Here is a 24,611-nt window from a genome sequence, read left to right as displayed (position 1 = left end):
GAGGAAATTCTAGTTGCCATCCTAGACCGACAAATCCGCAAGCTACGAAATAAGGAGGTAGCTTCCGTGAAGGTTTTATGGAGGAGCAAGAATGTAGAAGAGATGACGTGGGAATCGGAGGAAGAAATAAAGTCTAAATACCCCCACCTATTTCAAACTGAAGATATGGTTCGAGATGGGACGCTACAACATAGCTCTATGTAGGCTAGCAGGTCATCAGGTAAGCTTTTATTTTTCACTTTCAATATTTATGATTTACGGTCGGTGAGGCAAATTGCTGCTATTTATAAAGATTGGCCATATGTGGCATGCATAGTATGTTTCTGGCTACGTGCAGGTTGGTTTTAACCTAGTGTACGAAGGATACTTTGGCAAAATTTTCCAAAGTCTCTAAGAGTAAACATTCGAGGACGAATGTTCCCAAAAATGCATCGTAAGCAAACTAATGTAGGACCAAAAATGAGATAATATTTAAAAGTATATAAAGTAAGTTAATCATGTTACCTCTGAAGTTACAAATATTGAAGATCATGAACAACAAGTACAAAGAGGGTTGGACAGTTCAGAAGCTAAAACAATTAAATAAAACAATATTTCGTCGAAAGTCGACAAGTTGGAAATGTTATAACATGTACCTTTGGGGTGAGACTAGGGTGATTAACATGATAAGGAGATTATGTTATGATTTATATTAGTCGTATGACATCCGTGTGTTATGTTTTGAAGTCAAGCGAGTTGTGGAATAAAAGTCGATGAAAGTCATCACAAGTTACATTCATAAGTTTTACTGAAACTTTGGGTCAAATGTAACTACGATTTTCTCCCAATATACTTAGATTTATGGGGTGTTCCACCCATAAAATTAAAGATCTATGAGTCTATTTTCCAACCCATTAAACCGTTTGTCAATACGACATTGGAGTAGAAAGATATGGGCATTTGTGCGATACTGCGCAAGCTGCTAGGTGACAAGTAGGTGTGTCACCTACTTGCTTAAATGAAAGCCCAAAAATGGGCCATTTAGGGTCGTCCAAAGAGGCCTTTTAAAGGCCTATTTTCTTCATATATTAGACTTAAAATAGAGCATAATAACCATACATAAGCTCTGCAAAGAATCCTCCCAAATATTTCCCACAAACCCTAATTGATTTTCTCTCCCTTTCAAGTTCTAATTGGAGGTAAAACCTAGAGTTTGAAGAACCAAGATAGGAGCTAAGTTATCCAACAAATAAGGTGAGTTTACTGATCTCTTTCATCCATTTTTTCTGCTATAAATTCATGGTAAGTCGTTCTATACTTGTAAGAACTCACGGGACGGTGATCGGAAGCCGTGAGTTCGAGTTATTCACTTGTAGCGGACTGTTTTGTGGACTATTTTGTGTTGCTGTTGGGCTGCGTGTTTTACTACTGTTTTGTGGAGTTTTGGAGGATGAAGGGGGTGTAGAAACACCATATAAATGTAGGGTGGTTGGCTGGTCGTTCGTCATAACATTTCCGGGTCGTTTGACACTACTACGGTGGTCGTTTTGTGTATGAAGAGATTGGGGTGTGTTGGGCTGTTTTGTAGTATTTGATAGCGTATATAGGGCTGGAAAATGATGTATATATGTTGTTATTGTTCTGTTCTTGTATTGTTGATGTTAGCTTGAATTTGGAGGAAGTAAGGATTATAGGGGAGATGCTGCCCGTTTTATTACAAAATAAGTTTGTCGTTCGTTGTGCGATAGTTTTACCTTTCGTAACTTAACGATAGTATTATTATCATTCTTGTAGATTAAGGTGCGAAGAGGTGAGTTCAACTTGGTGATTAGAAATATTGTGATAAGGTATGTTAAGGCTAAGCCCTTCCTTCATTTTGGCATGATCTCGTAGCTACATGTGTTAATAATGAGACATAAAGAGAAGTTCGTATTCATGAATTCATTCACATTATTCTAGTCTCATAAGTTACAAAATTATTCCTTATCGGGACTTCATATTCAGTTTAGTTTTGTCTTTATTCAGTCAAGAGAGCAGAGGGTCTATATATATATATACAGTATTACACTATTTTCACCACCATCGAGCTATAATCGGTGGGCAGGCCCCTATTGGGCAACCTCTGATCAGATGGTAAGTTATATATACCGAGCCTACTGTGGCCGAGCGCCTATGAGCGAGCCCAGGATGGCCGAGATACAGAGCCCAGTATGGCCGAGCGCCTATGAGCGAGCCTATTACGGCCGAGCATTTACACGTACCGAGCCTTATAGGGCCGGACATTTATTTTCCTTAATATATTGAGAGGGTTGAGTCAGTATCAGCAGGTAAGTATATCTCCAGACCATCTTTGACTCCCAGTTAATTTCAGTTATCATATTATCAGTTCAGTTTCAGCTTTCAGTTATTTTATTGCCTTACATACTCGATACATTATTTCGTACTGACGACCCTTTTCTGGGGGCGCTGCATTTCATGCGTGCAGGTTCAGACAGACAGACGGGTAGACCTCCTCAGTAGGTGTTTCCCGAGTTCAGCCTGATCGGTAAGCTCCACGTCTTTCGGAGTTGCCAGGTCTAGAGTTTTTGTGTACATCTTATGTATATCTGTATATATGTTATGGGTAGGTCGGGGCCCTGTTCCGATCATAGTACATCTATCAGTAGAGGCTTGTAGACATATCCTGTTGGTTAGTGCAGTATGTTGGGTTTGTAGGCCTGGTATGTATAATTTGGTGGTTTGTCAGTTGTAGTAGCTATGACGGCCTTTTCAGCCTAGCTTTATATTAATGTTTAGTTAGCGCTAGTTTCCATTCAGTTTTATATTTTTTGTCTTGCAAGGTGGCCCCATGGCCAAAGTATGACATTATTTGTTCAGAGTCCCTTAGTCACAATTTGGTACGCCAAGTTAGGTGAGGCACCAGGTCTTGTCTCGCTCCTAGGTTCGGGGCGTGACAACCGTGAAGGCGGACAATCTCACGAATGTAAATTTCAGCTAACCTCTCTGAAGAATAGGTAACTGCCACTGGAATAAAATGTGCTCACTTGGTCAACCTGTCCATAATGACCCAAACTGCGTCAAATTTTCTCTGAGTCTGTGGGAGCCCAACAACAAAATCCATAGTGATACGCTCCCACTTCCACTCAGGAATTTCTAACTTCTGAAGCAAACCACCAGGTCTCTGATGCTCGTACTTAACATGATGACAATTCAGACACCGAGCTACATATGCAACTATATCCTTTTTTATTCTCCTCCTCCAATAATGTTGCCGTAAATCTTGATATATTTTGGCGGTACCTGGATGAATAGAATACCTGGAACTTTGTGCTTCTTCAAGAATTAATTCACGAAACTCATCCACATTAGGCACATAAATACGACCCTGCATTCGCAGAACCCCATCTTCCCCCACAGCAACATGTTTGGCATCACCGTGCCGCATTGTTTCCTTAAGCACAAGTAAATGAGGATCATCATACTGCCTCTATCTGATGCGCTCATATAAAGAAGACCGAGCGACTGTGCAAGCTAGAACCTGACTAGGGTCTGAAACATCTAACCTCACGAACTAATTATCTAAAGTCTGAACATCTGTAGCTAATGGCCTCTCACCAACCGGAATATACGCAAGACTGCACACACTCACAGCCTTTCTACTCAAAGTATCAGCCACCACATTGGCCTTTCCGGGGTGATACAAAATGGTGATATCATAGTCTTTCAACAACTCCAACCATCTTCTCTGCCTCAAATTAAGATCCATTTGTTTGAACAGATACTGAAGGCTACGATGATCAGTAAATACCTCACACGAGACACCGTAGAGGTAATGCCTCCAAATCTTCAGCGCATGAACAATAGATGCCAATTCTAAGTCATGAACAGGATAATTCTTCTCGTGAACTTTCAACTGCCGCGATGCATATACAATTACCTTGCCATCTTGCATTAATACTGTACCAAACCCAATGTGAGATGCGTCACAATATACCGTATACGATCATGAACCTGTGGGTAATACCAACATTGGCGTCGTAGTTAAAGCGGTCTTGAGCTTCTGAAAGCTCAACTCACACTCGTCTGACCATCTGAATGGGACACCTTTCTGGATCAATCTGGTCAATGGGCTTGCTATAGATGAAAACCCTTCCACGAACCGATGATAATAACCTGCTAAACCCAGAAAACTCTGGATCTCTGTAACTGAAGTAGGTCTAGGCCAATTCTGAACAGCCTCAATCTTCTTAGGATCCACCTTTATGCCTTCTGCCGATACAACATGCCCCAAAAAGGCAACTGAGTCTAACCAAAACTCACATTTTGAAAACTTGGCATATAACTTATTATTCTTCAAGGTGTGAAGCACACTTCGAAGATGCTGCTCATGTTCCTCTCGACTGATAGAGTAAATCAAGATATCATCAATGAATACAACCGCAAAAGAATCCAAATAAGGCTTGAATACCCGATTCATCAAATCCATAAATACTACTGGGGCATTTGTCAACCCAAATGACATCACTAGGAATTCGTAATGCCCATACCGAGTTCGAAAAGCTGTTTTAGGGACATCAGATGCCCTAATCTTCAACTGATGGTAACCATACCTCAAATCGATCTTCAAAAATACCTTGGCAGCCTGAAGTTGATCAAATAAGTCATCAATTCTTGGCAGCGGATATTTGTTTTTGATAGTGGCTTTGTTCAACTGCCGATAATCTATACACATCCGCATAGAGCCATCTTTCTTCTTTACAAATAATACTGGTGCATCCCAGGGCGAGACACTGGGTCTAATGAATCCATGATCAAGCAAGTCTTGTAACTGCTCTTTCAATTCTTTCAACTCCGGCGGGGCCATATGGTATGGTGGAATAGAAATGGGCTGAGTGCCCAGAGCCAAATCAATACAGAAGTCAATATCTCAGTCGGGTGGCATCTCCGGCAAATCTGCAGGAAATACTTCTGAAAATTCACGAATAACTAGTACTGAGTCCATAGAATGGACATCCACACTGGGATCATGAATATAAGCCAAATAGGCTAAACACCCTTTCTCTACCAACGCCGAGCTTTCATATAAGAAATAACCCTGCTGGCAGTATGACCAGGAGTTCCTTTACACTCTAACCGAGGTAACCCCGGCATAGCTATGGTCACTGTCTTGGCATGACAATCCAATATAGCATGATAAGGGGACAACCAATCCATATCCAAGATGGCATCAAAATTTACCATATCAAGAAGTAGAAGATCCACACTAGTCTCAAGATTACCAATAGTAACCACACACGAACGATAGACATGATCTACTACAACAGAGTCTCCCACCCGTGTAGATATAAAAACAGAAGCACTCAGAGAATCACAAGGCACAACCAAATATGAAGCAATATAGGAGGACACATAGGAATAAGTAGATCCTGGATCAAATAGAACTGAAGCATCTCTATGGCAAACTAGAATAATACATGTGATCACAACATCAGATGACTCGGCCTCAGGCCTAGCTAGAAAAGCATAAAATCGGGGCTAGACCCCACCACTCTGAACTGCGTCTCTGGGACGACCTCTAACTGGCTGGCCTCCACCTCTAAATGGTTTGACCTCCACCTCTAATAGCCTGACCTCCCCCTCCAGCTGCCTGACCCCTACCTCTAGCTGGCTGAGCAGGCGGTGAAGCAACCGATGCTGGTATGATGGTACAAGAATCTTGCCGAGATCTATTACTCGCCAGTCTAGGCCAATACCTCCTAATGTGACCAATGTTTCCATACTCATAACACATATCCTGATGTCGTGGCTGCTGAAGCTGAAGCTGACCCAAATGGGCCGGATAACCACTGTAGTAACTCTGGAGTGGTGGTGCACTAATAGGAGCTGAATGTGCACTAAATGTTGACTGCCCAGAGTAATGCATAATAGGACCGTGACTCCCTGAAGCAACGGGAGATACATTAAGTGTTGAATGAAACGGTCTAGGAGGATGACCCCTACCAAAATTACCTCTGCCTCTAGATGAGGCACCACTGAAACCATCGAACTGACGAGGCCTTTTATCGGACCTCTGCCCTCTCTCCTGTGCAAGAACCATCTCGATCCTCCTTGCGACATTAGCAGCCGCCTGACAAGAAATCTCACTTCCGGTCTCCTTGGCCATCTGAAGTCTGATAGGTTGAGTGAGTCCGTCAATAAATCTCCTCACTCTCTCTCCCTCCGTATGTAGTAAAAGGAGAGCATGACGGGCCAAATCCACAAAAAGGGACTCATACTAAGTAACAGTCATACTGCCCTGCTGTTGACGCTCAAATTGCTTGCGGAATTCCTCTCTCACTGTGATAGGGAGGAACTTTTCCAGAAATAGCTGAGAGAACTGCTCCCATGTAAGTGCAGGCGATCCGACTGGTCGGGTCAATGTATAATGTCTCCACCACCTCTTGGCGGAACCAGTCATCTGAAATACAGCAAAATCAACCCCATTGGTCTCAACTATACCCATGTTCCGCAGCACCTCATGGCAGCGTTCAAGATAATCTTGTGGGTCCTCAGAAGGTGTACCACTGAAGTGAATTTGAAAGAGCTTGGTAAACTTATCCAGTCTCAATAAAGCCTCAAAAGACATGGCGGGCATATCACCGATCTGTGCCGCAACAACTAGCTGAACTACCCCAATTAGCGGGGCTGCTGGTGCCTGATTCTGGGGAGCCATCTGCTCCAGAGCGGGAGTAGGGGAGTTTGTGCTCCTCCCCCAGCCTGTGAGATGGTTGGTGCCACTGGAAATGTACCATTCTAGGCCACGCCCTCCATAAGACTTACCAAATGGACTAGAGCGTCCTGAAGTACTGGAGTGGCTATGAATCCTTTCGGGACCTGAACTAGTCCAACTGGTACATTCTGAACTGGAACCTCCTTCTGAGGGTCCACCTGAGGTTCTTCAACAGGTGCAGCTGCTCGAGCTCCGAACTGAGCTCTACCTCGGCCTCTAGCACGAACTCGGCCTCGACCTCTACCCCTAGCCATAGTTGCCACCGGGGGTTCTAGTCCCTGTCCATCGGTAGAGGTATTACGTGTTCTCACCGTCTGCGAAAGAATAAGAGTAGAATGGTTCAATCATCGATGATAAAATAAAATCGCACGACAGAATAAGAAAGAAGTGATATTGTTCCTAAACTTCATAGCCTCTGAGAGATAAGTACAGACATCTCCGTACCGATCCTTCAGACTCTATTAAGCTTGCTCGTGACTCGTGAGACCTATGTAACCTAGTGCTTTAATACCAGCTGTCACGACCCGAAATTCCCACCTTCGGACCGTGATGGCGCCTAACATTTTACTTGCTAGGCAATCCAACGTTAGAATGATATTAACCAATTTTTAAATAATCTTTAAATTTATTAATAACAAATAAATAAACGCGAAAGTAAGGTCTGAAATATAGTGATTAATCCATAAAAACAACGGTGTCTAAATACCATCCCAGAATTGGTGTCACAAGTGCACGAGCTTCTATAATAAATACAAATAAAGGTCTGAATAAAATAAAGCTGTCTGGAAACAAATACACAACTAAAGTAAAGTAGACGGGGACTTCAGAACTACGAACGTCGTGCAGTTATACCTCGAGTCTCCTCTGAGTAGCTGAAATCCGAGCAAGTCTATGGTACGCCACTGGGACCAACTCTAAAATCTACACAAGAAGTGCAGAGTGTAGTATCAGTACAACCGACCCCATATACTGGTAAGTGCTGAGCCTAACCTCGACAAAGTAGTGACGAGGCTAAGGCGGGTCACTTACATTACCTGTACGCAATATTAGTAACAACAACAATAATAAAAATAAATCAGGTAACTCGTTTATAATAATTGAAGCTAACTCAGCAGTCATAACCAATTATCATTTCCATCAATTCTGTTGCAGTGTGTAACCCTCTCTCACAATATATTCACATTCAATTCTGTTACAGCATGCAACCCGCTCTCACAATATATTCACATTCAGTTCTGTTGCAGCGTGCAACCCGCTCTCACAGTATATTCACATTCAGTTCTGTTGCGGCGTGCAACCCGCTCCTCCAATATATTCATTTTAATCAAGTGTGTTGCGGCGTGCAACCTGCTCCTCCAACATATTCATTTACCAATTCTTATAGGAGAATTTCCCTAATAAATACAACAAATAATATAAAATTATAAGACAACAAGCATACAATAATTATGATTTAATTACGAAACAAACAAAGGCAAATAACAAATTATTATATAAATCAGAGAGAAAATATGTAGTTTAATATTTAATATGCTAAATGTCAAATAATAATTAAGGCACATAATTCAAATAGCATGTAACAATTAATGCAGGAATTCAAGAATTAATATTTGACAAAGAATAGGAGAGAAATAATTATTATAATAATTAATTCATAATTTAAAATAATTTATGATTTTTCAAGTAAATACACAAACAATTAATTTGACGACGTATAGACACTCGTCGCCTCACCTATAGGTCGTTCACATGCATTTTACATAACAAAGAACTTAAAGGTTCTATTCCCTCAAGTCAAGGTTAACCACGACACTTACCTCGCTTTGTAAATTCCAACCAATTACTCAACCACAATTTTTCCTTTTAAATTTGCATGTGAAAGCTTCAAATCTATTCACAAATAATTCAATATACTCAATACGAATCATAGGAATTAATTCCATATGAATTTACTAATTTTTCGAATAAAATCCGAAATTTATTAAAATATTCGGCAGTGGGACCCACGTCTCAAATCTCGGAAAAACTTACGAAATCCGAACACCCATTCCGAGACGAGTTCAACCATATAAAAATTATCCAATTCTGATATCAAATGGACCTTCAAATCTTAAATTTTTATTTTTAGAAGAATTTATAAACAACTGATTTTTCTTCCTTGAATTCACGTATTCATGATATAAATGAGTATGAAATCATGAAATATAATCAATATAAATAAGGAACACTTAACCCAATGTTTTTCCGTAAAAATTGCCCAAAAATCGCCTCTTGAGGTTTAGGGTTCGAAAAATTGAAGAATGAATGAAAAATCTCGTTTAAGTCCCTTTTACTCAGCTGCAGGTGTCGCAATTGCGACTTGAGCTTCGCAAATGCGAAGGAACACTCGCAATTGCGATGCCCTTCATAATCTCGCTGCCTTCGCAAATGCGAGGAAAGTGTCGCATTTGCGACCATTGAACCTCGCAGATGCGAGTAGATGTTCGCATTTGCGAACCTGCCCTTCCCAGACTCCCATCACAATTGTGAAGAAAATCTCGCAATTGCGAGAACATGTTGGCCCAAGCCTTCTTCGCAATTGCGATAGATACCTCGCAATTGCCATGCCTGCTTAATTCGCATTTGCGAAGCCTGATCTCGCAATTGCGAGATCAGAGGCCTCGAATGAAGACCAAGGTTCACTTAACACAGTTTTAGTCATGCCACATACCATCAGCCCCAAATTTGCCTTACTTTCTAACTTTCTGAAAATTTTGCCAGAGTTTCCTTTGTATTTAGTGCTATCCACCTGCCAGAGATCCCCCGAAACACACCTTAGCAACATATATAGAATTAAATAACACAACAGAATGCAAAATAACACCAACCGAAGCCTCACGGGGAACATATAACTAGAAAGGAGTGTCTTTATATTAGCCGAACAAGCGATACAAACTTTAGGGGAAACAACTTCATAAAACTATTACATGGCTATTCAAACAAATGAGGGTACTTTTCTGTCATTTCATTCTCGGCTTCCCAAGTAGCTTCTTCGACTTGTTGGTTTTGCCATAACACCTTCACGGATGCAATTTCTTTGTTTTTCAATTTCCGGACCTGCCTATCAAGAATAGCAACCGAAATTTCTTCATATGACAATTCGTCACTAACCTCAATAGTCTCAACGGGCATAATAGCGGACGGATCTCCAACTACCTTCTTCAATATGGACACATGGAATATCGGGTGTACTAATGACATCTCAGGTGGTAGTTCAAGCTTGTACGCCACTTGACTTATCCTTTGAATGATTTTATACGACCCGACATACCTCAGACTTAATTTCCCTTTCTTTCCAAACAGCATGATGCTCTTCATGGGAGATATCTTCAAGAACACCCAATCATCTTCTTTGAACTCTAAGTCTCTACGACGAACATTCGAGTAGGATTTTTGACGACTCTGAGCAGTTTTCAACTGCTCTTTTATGATCTTAACCTTTTCCATAGCCTGATACACAAGGTCTAGTCCTATTAGTTCAGCTTCTCCAACCTCAAACCACCCAATCGGCGATCTACATATCCTACCATACAAGGCCTCAAATGGCACCATCTGAATACTGGCATGGAAGCTGTTGTTATAAGCAAATTCTATGAGCGGCAAATGATCGGTGGCATTGTGAGTTGTGGCTTGGCACTAAATATTATTAATCTAAAAAGATGGAAAGATTGAATTGGAAACTATGTGATCCTTACTTGGTGTTTTCTTTGTATTTCTATGAAGTACTTATTGATTATTATGACTGCCTTCTCTTTGTTTTACTGTTCATTCTACTAAGATTAGTGTTTGCCTTACATACTAGTACTATTCGACAGTACTAACGTCCCTTTTGCCGGGGGCGCTACATCTTTGAATGGATGTAGGTGGTTCCATCGCAGATAGTACCGATCGCAGATAGTGGTGCTCTCTTTTTCTCCTCACAACAGTTTTGGTGAGCCCCATTTCTCCCAGGGGTCATGTAGTCCTTCTTTTGTATAAGTTTTCACATTTTGAGGTATAGTCGGGGCCTTGTTGCCGGCGTTGTCATGTTGCTCTTTTGTATCCTTAGAGGCTCCGTAGACGTTTTTGTGGGTCATGTATGTATATTGGGATAGTCGTTGGATCGAGTTGTATTTTGAAAACTTAACTATGGCATAATGCATATAATGAAAAATGAACTAGCAAAGTTTATATATTTATATAACTGATCTCTCCCCTATTTTACAAATGGTAACGCATTCCCTTTTTGGATCATGAATGAGTCGGGTAGGAAAGGTTTACTAGGCTTGCTCGACCGGGTTCACTCGGTTGAGCGCCGGTCGCGCTCCCCGAGGTTGGGTCATGACAATATAGCTGGAATTTCTCTTTTACTCCATAATTTCAAGAAGAAAGAAAGATATAGTTCTATTGTTGAATCTATGTTATATAAATTTAAAAAAAAATTCTATCATATTCCCCATATATACCTAATTTGTGTTATTTTAAACCCTTTCATCAAAATGGCTACTTGTCGCTAATTAATCATTGCTTTATAGGCTTATATGGATATTAGACCAACTGAAATTCCTGATATTGATACTTGCATTTATGATCTACACAAATATTTACAAGCTTTATATAATTATTATGCTAGCATAGTTGATGCCTTTTCTATTGTAAATACAAATGCAAATATTCCTTCAAGCTCAGTTTCTACATCTGCATCCGGTGTTATGGGGGATAATGATGGTGTTAAAGATTATTTAATTTGGTCTACACTAGGAGAGCATCAACAACCCAGTAGCAGAAATATTGATGAACTCCAATTCTACTTGCAAAGGGCAACAAAGCCCCACACAAAGAAATTTCTACCGCTAACTTGATGGAGGACCAACTCAAATCATTTTCCTGTTCTTTCGACCATGGCTCGAGACGTGATATCAAACATCAACTAAATTCTGGAACTATAAGATAAAAGGATGACCCACTTTTGTAATTAAAGTACTCAACTAGTATGATTTGACAAGCTCGAGAATCTCATATGGCATGGCATCCACTTCCCCATCATTTTCAACGGCCATTGATAAAAGCAAACATAATTGAAGTTTTCCCGTAAAATGAAAAACAAAAAGACCCTACCGTCACCACAATATATTCACCGTCTTTAGGCCAACGGGAGAAGCTATCTATACTGGTAAGAGCACGTAATTTTTGCCCGACGTATAAAATCGCTCATAAAAAAAGTCAAAAATAGTTTAATTACTTTTGTAGAATTTTAAGAATTTTATTTTTAGTTTTTTGGCATTTATTTACACTTTTAGCATATTTTAGTAGCATTTCAAATCATGAAAATGATAAAAAAAATATTTTCTCTTTTGCCTTTTGTATTCTTAGATTTTTACTTGCATTATTAACATTAGTTTATGATTGATTGCATTATTAAATACAAAAATACATTAGTTTGTTTTGCCTTGTTTTGCATTTTAGTTTTAATTAATGAGTTAATTAGTTAAATAATTGATCAATTAGGAAAATAGATAATTAGGTTAATTTTGCAAAGTTAGTTTTAATTAGAATTAGATTAGATTGGTTAATTTAGAAAATATTAAGACAAGAAAAAGAAAGGCTGTTTGTTGGGTCTTATATTGAAATTGGGCCAAAGCAATTTCGAGTAGCCCATTTGTCTCGCACCAGCCCAAATATTTTAGCACAGACCATTAATTCTCTAACCCTAACAGACGGAAGATAGATCTGAAAAGGGGAACACATTTTGATGTACACACACGAAATAGAGAGCCAGCACACTCACTCTCTTTTGGAAGCTCTCTCGGCATTCTCATTGATTCTTACGGGCAGAAGCTTCATTCTCGTAACAGACTCTCAATTCACCCACACTTCTACATATGCTCACACACACTAAAACGGCTGAAATTAAAAAAAAAAATCCTCCTCTGAAATCTAAAAAAAAAGGGAAGAAAACTAAAATAGCAAAGACCTGGAGAAATTTTCATTGAAGAAAGGAAAGCAAATCTGTGTTTGAATCTTGCTTGGAAGTGAGGTGTTTAATCTTCAATTTCTGGGCGTTCTAAGAGTTGTTTGGAGCTGAAATTAGCTGTCATTGCACTCCAACTATAGCTGAGCTCCTTCCTTTCATTTTCAAGGCCTTTATTTGGTTAATTCCTTTGGATCTCTCAGCTGTAGATCGTTGGTTGTATACCTTCCATGGAGGTTCTGCTCCCTTTAATCTAAAAAATAGTTGCTCTAAAAGGTCATTCTTATTCCTCTCTTTGTTGCGATTCTTTATTTTTTCCTTAACTGATGCTTAATGTTAAAAATATATTTATTTGGTAGTCCATTTCTTACACTCCTAAAGTTGGATCTTCATCTTACAGTTTATTTTGTACTAGCTTTGAGATTATGCTTGAATCAATTGTGGCCGTATTAATAATCTTGTATGTGCTGGTATGTTTCTTTTGGTTTGAAACTTCGGTGTCTTTGGATTTGAAGTTTCGAATACTGTGCATAGTTGTTTAGGAAATGCTTTAATAATTTATGATTTGATTTTTTTGTTCCCCTCTTTTGTTTGTTAGTTGAAATGTAAAGATAATAGTAGTGACAGAAGGGTACTTGTTTGAAAATTATTTTGTGATAGTGGAGCTGCCTTTAAAATTACAGCTAGTCAATAATGGGACATGGATCTATATCTATATCTATCTATACTATATTAAAAGTACGAAGCCCCTATCGAAATATTATTCGCCTTTTTTATCCTTAGTAGGTGTGTTTTAAGTTGGATATAATTGCAATTGTAATTAGTACTAAATTTTTGTTTTTGGGAAAAACCAAAAACTGTCGACTATTTATGAAGTTGTATTTAGGTTTAGGAGTCTTTTAGTTTTAACAGCCGAATACATTGGTGCTGTATATTTAGGTTTATTAGGAGTCTTTAGTTTTCTCTTCTCTTTTTTTAGGATAGGATCCTTTATGTGTGGCTTTTTTTATGTTTAGGATTCTTTAATTTTTTTTTTTTTTTGGTTTAAGACTTTTACGTGTATCTTTTTTGTGTGTAGGTATTCATAAGTTTCAATTAGTGTTGCAAACCGCATAAATGGCAGATTGATGCAAACAGGTTAGTAATATTTCATGGTCGAAGAAGATTATTTTTTCGTGATTGCACAAGCTTGATTAATTTTGATATATAGTTCTTCTTTAACTAGGTTCGATGATATTTTAATATTATATTTTTCTTTTATGTTGTAAATTGCATAAATTGCAGATTGATGCAAACAAGTTTATATTTCATTAAAGAATAATGAGTGCAGAAGATTTTTTCCGTAAATGCAAAAGCTTGATTAATTTTTATATGTAGTTATTCTTTAATTATGTTTAATGGATTTTAATATTATATTATTCTTTTATGTTGGTCTTTAATCCATCTTGATTAATCAACATAGTTTTGAAAATTTATTGCAATGGAGGAAGCTACAACAATAACTTGCCGACAAAGCAAATAAAAGTAGAAAGAAGAAAGCAGTTCATATTGTCCTTGTGCAAAACTATCTAAAAGATTTCAAATTTTTGGTATGATCCTGAACTTAATTCAAACTTTTGGTAGGAACTTGAACTACTTTTAGGCGTTGATGATGGATATATGTATAAAATTTCAAAATAGATTTCATTTACCACTTTTGGTAGCAGGGACAATTACTGTGCTTTCACTAGACAAGAGACAAAAGAAATTTGATAAAAACCAAGAGAAGGAAACCTGATAATGCTATTGCGAGTTGCTGATAATTGAATTATGCATTCATCAATTACATGATAATTCCGAACTCTTATTTAGAAGACAAATTTTCTATTATTCTAATAAACTCATATCTAGAACGAGTACGATTAGGAATTCATATTGAGCACTTAATAATTTTACATTTGTTCTTATTTGAAAATTATTTATCTTCGTGAATTCCCTAATTTTATACTTAGTAATTGAGATGCATTTTTTATGCATACTAAAAATTTCTTCTACTTTTCTAACAGGCTGATGGGTTGGGTGAGTAGCTTTAGTAGACTTTGTATGACCTTGATACACTACCAGTTCAACTAATAAGAGACTCCACATAGGTAAAAGAAATAGATCGAGAATTTGTGAATTTTCAAGTCGTGAATATATTGTAAAAAAAAAATATTTCACTAACATTCGGCTAAAATACTAAGCATGTATCAGCAAACAAATATTCCTTCCAATAATAAGCATTATTATAGAAATCACATTAAGAACTATTTGACATATATATATATATATATATATATATATATATATATATATATATATATATATATAAATCATCTCTGACACAATTATGCTTTTGGATGACAACAAATAAAGTATATAATAAAATAAACTACATGGTCAAACGATCCTAATGTTGGATTGTACTTTCTGCAACATGTTTTCTCATATGTTGCACTTTCAAGGGTATATCAATTTCATGAATAAGGATTTATTGATTATAACTACAGTTGAAGTGGCAAAAAAATGAACATACACCAATAAATATTGTTTGTAAAGAGATATTAGATCTGATACAACAACATAACATATTAAGTATTATTTATAAATATATAAAATTGTAAATACTATATTATGAACTTACCTAAAGTCTTCATCTTTGCATGCAGTAAGTTACTTTAAATTTAGCTATTGCATAATGTAGTAACACTGACTTTTCTATTTAAATGAATGTCGCATTTACCTCGATATCAATTGCGACTATACATAATTCATTTTTATTTTATATTCTATACACTTTCTTATTGATAGACGTAGAATTCACGTGCAATGCACGTATTCTAGAACTAGTATATTATATATACATATGTGTATGTCTGGACAGTAGGTGTAAGACTTAGGCCATATTGAAATTAAATAAAGAAAAGTCAAACTTTTGTATCAAATGAATTAGTAATAGACGCAAACAATCATTTCGAAAGCAATAAGCTCTTTTATTTCAATAAACGCATGTCCATAAACTCTTGGACTTGCTACAATCTTAAATCCAGCAAAATTACTTGAACACCGTAGTTTGCTTTAGGCGCAAATAATAAATCATTGTGGCCATGGGTACGGTTCCCGTGGCATGGTCGCGATACGTAAATCCCCTCAAGTGCGCGTTTCACGCGACTTGACCATAACTTCGAATGATAATAATAAACATGTTGTAAATTGCGGGTGCGTTTCACGTGACGTGGTTCACAATATGTACAAAAAACGAGTGCGTGACACCACGACTTGTTTAAATAAATTTCATAATTGTTTAAAATAATTAAAAGCGGTATAGAAGCGACAACACATAAAAGATTTCTAACATGTAATAATTCAGAACCATGCTTATCCGACAAACTGACTGCCCTTCCATTTCTATCTCTAGCTTTTACTAGGTATTTGTGTTGCTTTTTGCACAGAGCATTTAGTTGAAATAAATCCATTACTTTGCTTCACCTCATTTCCAATTCCATCACAACATGGAGAGGTTGTCAATTTCGTACATCAACATACAAATAAAAAATAAAATTCGTGCAAATTTAATGCAAATTTGAATATCTACAACAACATACAAACTAAAAATAAATTTCATACAACTAATTATATAGCATACAACTTATTTACAGCTTATCTACAACTTTCATACATCATTTCTACTCAGTTAAATCATACAACTTAATTTTCATACAAATTTTATATAATGTCTTTTGTATATATTTTTGTATATGATTTGTATATATTTTGTAAGTGGTGTGTTCTTCCTCTACGAAATTCTAATCAAAACTCTCTCTCTTAATACAATTTTGATACATATCAATAACTTTATGTAAAAAAATAGTATTTCTAACTTAAATACAAATTTCATACAACGATTCATACATTGTACAAGTATTTTTCAACTTTCATACAATATGAAAATAAAAAAATATGTAATTACAACAGAATACAATTTAAATACAATTTACATACAACTTTAATATAATTTCTCCTTCTCCTTCTCCTCGGACTTTTTCGAGTTTCAATCTGAAATTCAACTAAAATTCCAAAATTAAGTCTAATCTTCACCAAACACCCTCAAAATTGAGATATAAACTCCAAAGAAGATTTTCAATTGTTTGTAACAACACCCAATCTAATAGTTTTTGAAAACCCAAATTCGAATTCAAAGCTTTTAAGCTTTTTAACGGCTGTCAATGGTGGATAATCAATTACCTTCAAAATTTATTGATTGAGAATTTCAATTCAAACACCTATTGTGCAACATGAAAGGAAATTGCTAAGTTAAAACACTATATTGAAACAATTGAAATTCATTGATGAATTCCATGAAAAAAGAGAGGATTTTAAAAAGCAGAGAAAACTAAGGGAGAAAATTGGAGAAAGAATAAATAAGGAGAGAGAGAAAGAGAGACGGAGAGAGAGAGAGAGAGCAGGGATGGGAAATAAATATTTCCCTATTCAATTTCTAATATAAAGGGATACTCATTAATACTAATTGTATATAATTGCTAAGTTGTATATGCCATGTAATTGAGTTAAAACTTGATTAGGATGGGTAATAAAATTTCATATATAGTATAGGAAGGTAAAAATCATAAAATATATACTGAAACATACTCTATTAGATTTTATTAAAAGGAACCTAATAATCCATTTGGTACGGTTCGATTTCACCGATTTGGTCGGTTTTCTCAAAAACATGGACACCCCTTTAGCCACACATTATACAAACCCTATATACCAACTTTCTTTTGAAAGTTTTGTCTAAACACTCCTAAGTCACACTGTACTGTGCACATTACAACCCGTAAATATTTACTCCAAAGTAATTCAAAGCTTACAAGAAACCTCACTTCATTGCTCCTTTAAACAGTAACAAGCGCCGAACGCCAGACCTCTTTTTATGAACAGAGCCACCGGCGGTACCCGTATTGCAGCAAAGACAACACTTTTAGAAGTTATACAACGACAAGAATGAAGAATAAGGATGAAGATATACTTGCAAATACAGAGAGTGTAACTCCACAAATCATACACATACCTGAAAAGCCACCCTTTTTGCCTCACCTCCAACCCACTGGTTTTTTCACATTCTTCAAATTCCTTTTTTTTTCTTTTTCTTATAGCAAATTGTAACGCTCCCATTTTCTTAATGCTTTAATTCTAATCCCTCTTTTTTTTCTTCTTAAAGTAAAAGTTTATGCTGCTGTGATTGAACCTAAAGATGCCAATACTCTAGTCAGGTTTGAATTTCATGTCCTCCCTTTTATTTGGTTAATTGATTTTTAGAGTCCTCAGAGAAAGTTCGCATTTTACTTTAATCAGGAAGTTAAATCAAATTGCACCATTGGAAAATTTACGGCATGTGAAGCGCGTGCAAAAGAAGTGCATTGATGGAGGTCATTTACTATCTCATCCTGAGCTTATTTACTGTTTATAGGCTGCTTATCACTAAAACTCTTCTCTATTCTGCATCTTATGTATTGTATTGTGCCGTTTCCCATGGTTGAATTTGTCAAGCTTATCCTTTCCGATAATTAGCTAAATGAGGGATATGTTTTAGAGAAGTCCATTAAAGATATTAAGCTTATATTGCTTGCTGCTGGGTTTGCATTGTTATTATTGAAGGAAGCGTAATAAGCTTCTGCATCTGTGTTTGGTTTTTCAAATACTAAATTTTTATGCCAGTATAGATGGCTTCTCCTGTTGGCCTAAAGACGGTGAATATATTGTGGTGACGGTAGGGTCTTTTTGTTTTTCATTTTACAGGAAAACTTCAATTATGTTTGCTTTTATCTATGGCTGTTGAAAATGATGGCGAGGTGGATGCCATGCCATATGAGATTCTCGAGCTTGTCAAATCATACCAGTTGAGTACTTTCATTGCAAAAGTGGGTCATCTTTTTATCTTATAGTTCCAAAATTTAGTTGATGTTTGATATAAGTAGTTACATAACACCATTGTCCTCTGTCGACCTGAACAATGATTACATGATACTCGAGCGATGGCTAGAAAGCCTAGATACTACGTAGTTAGACTGCATTTCTCTAGTGAAACCAATGTGCTTAAGTGGACTAAAAATATAGTCTGATTCTTATATTCCTGTGGCATGTCAAATTTGTTAATTTGCCTCTGTAATTCTAGAAAAAAATGAATATTTAGCGCTAACTCTATTTCTGTATGTGACACTTTAATTTTCAAGTTCCGATATGTTCATGTTTTTAGGATATCTGACTTCCTCATTGAAAATGAACCCCTGTGTTTGTGATTTAACACGATATAATCGTTTTTCGGAAGTAAGATATAGAGATTCACATAACTAGGAAATTAAAATGCAAGGGATTGATGAAAGTTAAAAATTGTTTCCAAATATTGGCAAATTCTTAGAAATTGTGGTAAAATAGACAATCTTTGTCTAGAAAGCAAGTGGCGTGGCATATAATGAGGACAATGTGGAATTGAGTCAACGTTCTCTTTCAATCTGTTTTTCAAGTTCTTGAAATTTCTAATATCAATATTGGTATTGATTAGTCATGTGGAAATTTAGTTTCCTCTAAAAAGGAAGACTTTCATTTTTTACTGATGGATAAATTTATCTGATATTTTGCAAAACTCTTCAAGATGTTGCTTTATTCATATCTTTTGTACTGACGGGAGTGAATCTAAAGTGTTCATAGTTACAACAAAGGGAAGAAATACTCTAGATTCTTTGCTTATATAATGTGTAAACACAACTTTTATGTTGGTGTTTTCGTTGTTCCAATTTACTTATTGCTTGTTATCTTTTATCTTAAATGTATTATGTTCCTTTAGCTGCAAAAACTCTATATTTCTGCATTTAAATCAGCTTTTTGCAGGTATGCAAATATGCTGCAACATCAAAAGAGGAATGGGGTGAACAGTGCAAGCTCTGGCCTTCTTCCTATCATCCGCCAACCTAGTAAGTGGAAAGAAAAAGGGGAGAATTCTGCCCATGTGTGCATCTCCTAAGGCAGTAGGGCTAGCTTAATTTGCAACTGACCTGACCTTTTTTCTTTCCCCCCCCCCAATTACAGCAACATCAGTGGCATAACTGGATTTACTGAAGAGGAGTCACAATCAGTTTTCAGCTTCATGAGACATGCCATTGATTTGGCCACATCTTGTGTTGGTCAGGTACCTATTTACCATTTTCTCCAATACTTATTCCAACATTTTTCCTATACATATGCTGGTGTCTATTTCCCGTCTACCCAAGAAAAAGACAAATAGATTCAGGGTCCTTTTGTTTGGATTGGATCAATGCCTTTAATCCCAATTAGTGTTTTCCAATTGATTAAAAGAAATCATATTTTAGAGCTATTTAGCCGCTATTACTTAATTAAAGCGATTATCTTCCTTATTAAAAAAAGCAATCATCTTAATTTTACCAATAAAAAAGTGATTATCTTAATCAAATTACTAATGATCACTTTTTTAGACAACCAGAAATAGTTTCAATAGTTCAAGGCAAATAGACCATGTGGTTTATATTTCTAATTTCCTTATGCATTCTTGATTCTACTGTTCTACCAGCTACTTCATTTAGAAGAAAATTTCAAGCATAAATGAATGGAAGCAGTGGCAATGTTTATATCTGAAAATGAGAATGATGAATGCTTTGTTTGGCAACTAGGAAAGTGAAGAGAAGAACAAAGTCTTGAGTATCCCGAAAGGCTCCGAATGTTTAGGAACTAGACCACAATTCGGAACTAGTAAAAGGAAGAGAAAGGGAGAGAGGATTATAAAGTTTTCTTTACCCTTGTTTGATTTAGCTGTAGAAAAGGGAAGGAAGAGGAGAGATAAATAAGTTTTTCTTTGCACCACTAGTTATCCTCTCTCTTTTTATTTTCCATCTTGCTGTTCTCCCTTCTCTTCTGCAAATTTTACATAGTTTTGTATACGTCGTACGAAGATTTTCATGAAGGTAAATTTATTACTCAATCATGTTTATATTTGTGATATTAGGCTTCAATAGGATGTATTTTGGTCCGCCGGATCAGCTGGACTAGAAGTTGTTTGCCTTTTGAGTTGCTTTTATATTATTGTGCTCCTCGTTAAATAATAGAAATGGACTTACTGAACTTGCTGTAGGAGGGATTTTGGCCTTGTCTAGAGTGTAGATGAAGGCATTACCCTACTTCATCTTACATTCAATGCTTTTGGGTTTTGAATGTTTGAGAAGAAGTGTTTCATGCAACGTGAATCCTTGCTCTCGTGCGCCTACGGTCATTTCCCTCTTTTGCTCAAGGGGGTTTCCCCGTTGAGGGGAAGTTATACCATCCTGTCAAACTTATGTTTGTGAGACTGCCTCAAGAGGATGATTTCGAACTGGCAGGGCTATTTGGGTAACTGGGTAGTGCCATTTTTCAAGAGGCGTAAGACCCATGAGACGGAAGAATGACGGTTTGGCCAGTTGGATATGGGTAAATTAGCTAGAGGATATGGTAAACATATGGCTTTCTTAGGAGGAAGGAAGGTATGATGAGTGCCGAAGTAAAGTAGATCGTGCACTAGTCCGAGAGAAAGCAGGTGCTTCAAGGAGAGGAAATGCATAAGGTTGGGTCCAAGTTACTCCTGGATACACCTGATTTGCAAATTAAGACAATTGTCTAAAGTTGGTCGATGAATCAATATTGCAAATGAAGTGCTTGTAATTCAGAGAATGCATGTCCTTATCTAACACGAGCTAAAAGAAAATCTTTTCACATACTTTGGGACAAATGCGAAAGTTTTAGTTTATCTTGACATAAGCATGCAGCTATCCTTCGTTCCCAGATATTTGGTCTTGTGGTAAGAGCACAACGCGTGATATGTGGATTAGACACATGTCACGGATTTGAACCCTGCCACAAACAGAAGCCTGGTATTTAAGTAGAGAAGGGTAGAGGGGCCGGCCCATCTAGCGAGTTTCGGCCTACACACCATTGGCCTTCGGGAATTTTTCGGTTATAAAAAAAGCATGCAGTTATCCTTCCAAGTTTCGATGTACTGTATGAGTTTGCAGGTAATAGTTATTAATATATGGTTAACCCTTCTACCTCTGTAATCTTTTAGTTTTCACCCAGCCTTAGGCTGATGGTTTCTGATTGTATGGCTGATGTCTGATTGTGGCAGTGTATGTTTTTGCCAATTTTCTATTATTCGGTCCTTAATAACTGTGAAGGCTATGTTTATATTGTTTCCAGTCATTTAGAAAGGAAGTATGCTCTTGTAAACATGTCTCATACGTGCAGTATTTACTTTTACTTGAACTTTCTCTGCAGGTGGTCAATGCTGCTGTTATTGTAGATCCTTCAACTAAGCAGGTGATTGCAAGTGCTTGTGACCAGGTAATATCCTCAGCAAGTCCTGCAAATGAGGTCAGCAAGGAAGGTAGCTGCTCTGACTATCCCGAAAACCTCAATTCCTCTAACTTGGAAAACCAGCAAACATCACTTTTGGACAGTTCAATTGGTGAATTTGAACGTGTAATTAGTAATGTTGCTTGTCTACATCCTTGGCGATGGGCTGTGCAATCGTTAAGTCCAAACTCTGGTTGCTGGCATCCTTTGCGTCATGCTGCTATTGTAGTTATCGAGCATTCTTCTGCCAGGGATAGACAACTTTTTCCTGACTACAAACTTAATGGGGAGGACTCTATCAAGGAGGATTGCACACTGTCTCCTTCGAAAAGACAGAAGGTAAGTCCAACAGATTTAAGCGACATGCCTTTTATCCTTTGTCTTTGTTATATCACTTCAATAATATGTTGACTGCTTGATTCCCAGCAGCTGTGTCTGCTAAATTCTCCCTTCCTTCTACAGGAAGAAATACTGCTCTTGCGGCGCCTAGGGCCCTGCTAACATTTTTTGTCTACTGTTGTTTCTTGAGGATTTTAGACAACTCAAATAATTTCAAGAGTGATGATATCAAATATTTTTTCCAAGAGATGATATCGCTCGCGTTATATTTACTTTTGACACTATCATGACGCGTTAGCAATGAAATGAACTTGATTTTTCAAAAAAGAAAAAAGCTTTTACCATATTGTCTCTTTAGCTGTTATGTTAGAAAAATGATTTCTATTCATCCTTTGTCATCAATAATTTCCTTTTTTGTCATTTCCAAAACATATAATTTTTTTTTCTCTCTTGAATCACATGTCAACTTTTTGATGAACAATATATCATAATATGCCTTTTCAGATCACGGACTCTGACTTCCAAAGTAATGACCATAGTTCTGAATCAGTCAGACCTTATCTATGCACTGGATGTGACATTTACCTGGCTTGGGAGCCATGTGCAATGTAAGTTCACATGATTTAACTGCTGTTTTACTAGTTTTTTTTTCTTGCTTAGCTTCAATTGGGTAGTTCCACCCATCAAAGGTCTGTGCTTGTTGAATTCTGCGGTGAACTGTTGGTTGGTGGTAGCTTTGGTTAAATTCTTAATTGAGAGAGTATGCCAGTCATTCCAAAAGATTATAGAGGTGCCAGACAGAGAATGAAGGACAAACACTTGGCTCACTCAGATAAGAGGGGGATAGGTTTTTGAAAACACACCAAAAGCAGAGAGTAGAGTTTTACCCTGAAACAAGAAAAATAATATCTTTATACTATAGAGGAAGTAGGTCCAATCAATATTTTTCAGGATAGGGCTTCTTCCTTGAGCATTCATGGGGAGTATCATATGGAAATTTGATCAAAACCTAATCTCAGATGGTATTCTGGAAGTTAGCATACAAGTTCATATTTGTAGATATTTAACTGATCTCAACTTCACTATCCTGTTGTCTTGCTGTATTAGGTGTGCAATGGCTCTTGTCCATCAAAGAGTTAGACGGATATTTTTTTCCTTCCCAAATTCCAATGCTGGTGCACTAGGAAGTGTTCACAGATTGCAAGGGGAGAGGAGCTTGAATCACCATTATGCTGTTTTCAGGGTTGTTTTGCCTGAGGAGTTGCTCAGGAATAAAGTCTAGATGCAAAAACTGCTGGGTGTGGTTGAAGCAAACACTAATCAGCTTTTGAAGAGGTTAGGTCTTTGAGACTTAGTTAAGTCGGATAATAGTTAATGTGGATACTTCTCCTTGGTACATGTACATTCGGTCTTCTTTTTGACGTATAAGTACTAAAAGTGTTTAGTATTAACTAGAGCTTTAAGTGTTAAATTTGCAATCCTTTATATAGGGAGCTGCCCATTTCATTAGCCACAAAATAGGCTGTGGGTCTCCATGATACCCTTTATAAGCCATATGCTGTTGTTTTTTGTGTACTTAAGCTACCTTTTTGCTCTCTCAGGTTCACAATTCAAGTTACACCGACAACTAAATATTTGCCTAGTTGCTGATGATCTGTTCCCCTTATTGGTTATTCTGCTAAGTTCGCAAGAGTAATCTATCCTTAAGTGTGAGCTAATTCGCATCAGGGTGGACAAGCTAAGTCTTGGAATTTGACAGCTGTTGTAACTATTCTTTTTTCATATTCACAGAGCTGGTGTATCCTGAGTTTGTTATCTTTTCCGAGAAAACTGTTAACATTAATGTGCATTAGTACTATATCACTCTGTATCTCCGTTGCCAACCAGAGAGATGACAGATTTATTTTTGACTTTGAAATCATCTATAATAAGTTTGCAAAAATTCTCAAGGGACAAGGTCTGAAGATCATTGATTCGTCATGCAAATGGTTCCTTTGAGACAATTCCTGTAATTGACGAATGCCAAAATCATCACCTGACAGCAAATCAATGTTGCCTGGCATAATCGGATGACTTTTTTTTTTTTGAAGCTTCTGTCAATTAATTGATTTAATGGACAGT

The 24,611-nt window shown here is 37.0% G+C and overlaps 1 protein-coding gene across 4 annotated transcripts; it reads left to right on the top strand.

Moving 5' to 3' along the window:
• The first annotated feature begins 12,487 nt into the window (after positions 1-12,487).
• On the top strand, positions 12,488-24,439 carry LOC104104632 (tRNA-specific adenosine deaminase TAD3). Of its 4 annotated transcripts, none has more exons than XM_070196077.1 (13): positions 12,488-13,013; positions 13,816-13,874; positions 14,783-14,795; positions 17,662-17,868; positions 17,980-18,031; positions 18,114-18,187; positions 18,558-18,679; positions 19,647-19,729; positions 19,845-19,944; positions 22,074-22,490; positions 22,995-23,098; positions 23,598-23,825; positions 24,092-24,439. In XM_070196077.1, the coding sequence occupies exons 4-12, from the start codon at positions 17,763-17,765 to the stop codon at positions 23,770-23,772; spliced, it is 1,233 nt and encodes a 410-aa protein (XP_070052178.1). In that variant the 5' UTR covers positions 12,488-13,013; positions 13,816-13,874; positions 14,783-14,795; positions 17,662-17,762; the 3' UTR covers positions 23,773-23,825; positions 24,092-24,439. The 4 variants fall into 4 exon arrangements, with proteins under 4 accessions (XP_070052178.1, XP_070052177.1, XP_009611066.1 ...); XM_070196076.1 differs by having other exon boundaries at positions 14,783-14,866; XM_009612771.4 differs by lacking the exon at positions 14,783-14,795.
• Positions 24,440-24,611: the final 172 nt, after the last annotated feature.

The sequence above is a fragment of the Nicotiana tomentosiformis genome, chromosome 2 (genome assembly GCF_000390325.3).
Source record: "Nicotiana tomentosiformis chromosome 2, ASM39032v3, whole genome shotgun sequence".
Taxonomy (NCBI): Eukaryota; Viridiplantae; Streptophyta; class Magnoliopsida; order Solanales; family Solanaceae; genus Nicotiana; species Nicotiana tomentosiformis.
This window is presented reverse-complemented; position numbering and strand designations above follow the sequence as displayed.

Excerpts from the sequence above, each read along its gene's own strand:
- LOC104104632 (XM_009612771.4), top strand. Across the intron at positions 18,032-18,113 it reads GATGCCAATACTCTAGTCAG|GAAGTTAAATCAAATTGCAC; the intron begins GTTTGAATTTCA and ends TACTTTAATCAG. Across the intron at positions 23,099-23,597 it reads GCTTGGGAGCCATGTGCAAT|GTGTGCAATGGCTCTTGTCC; the intron begins GTAAGTTCACAT and ends TTGCTGTATTAG.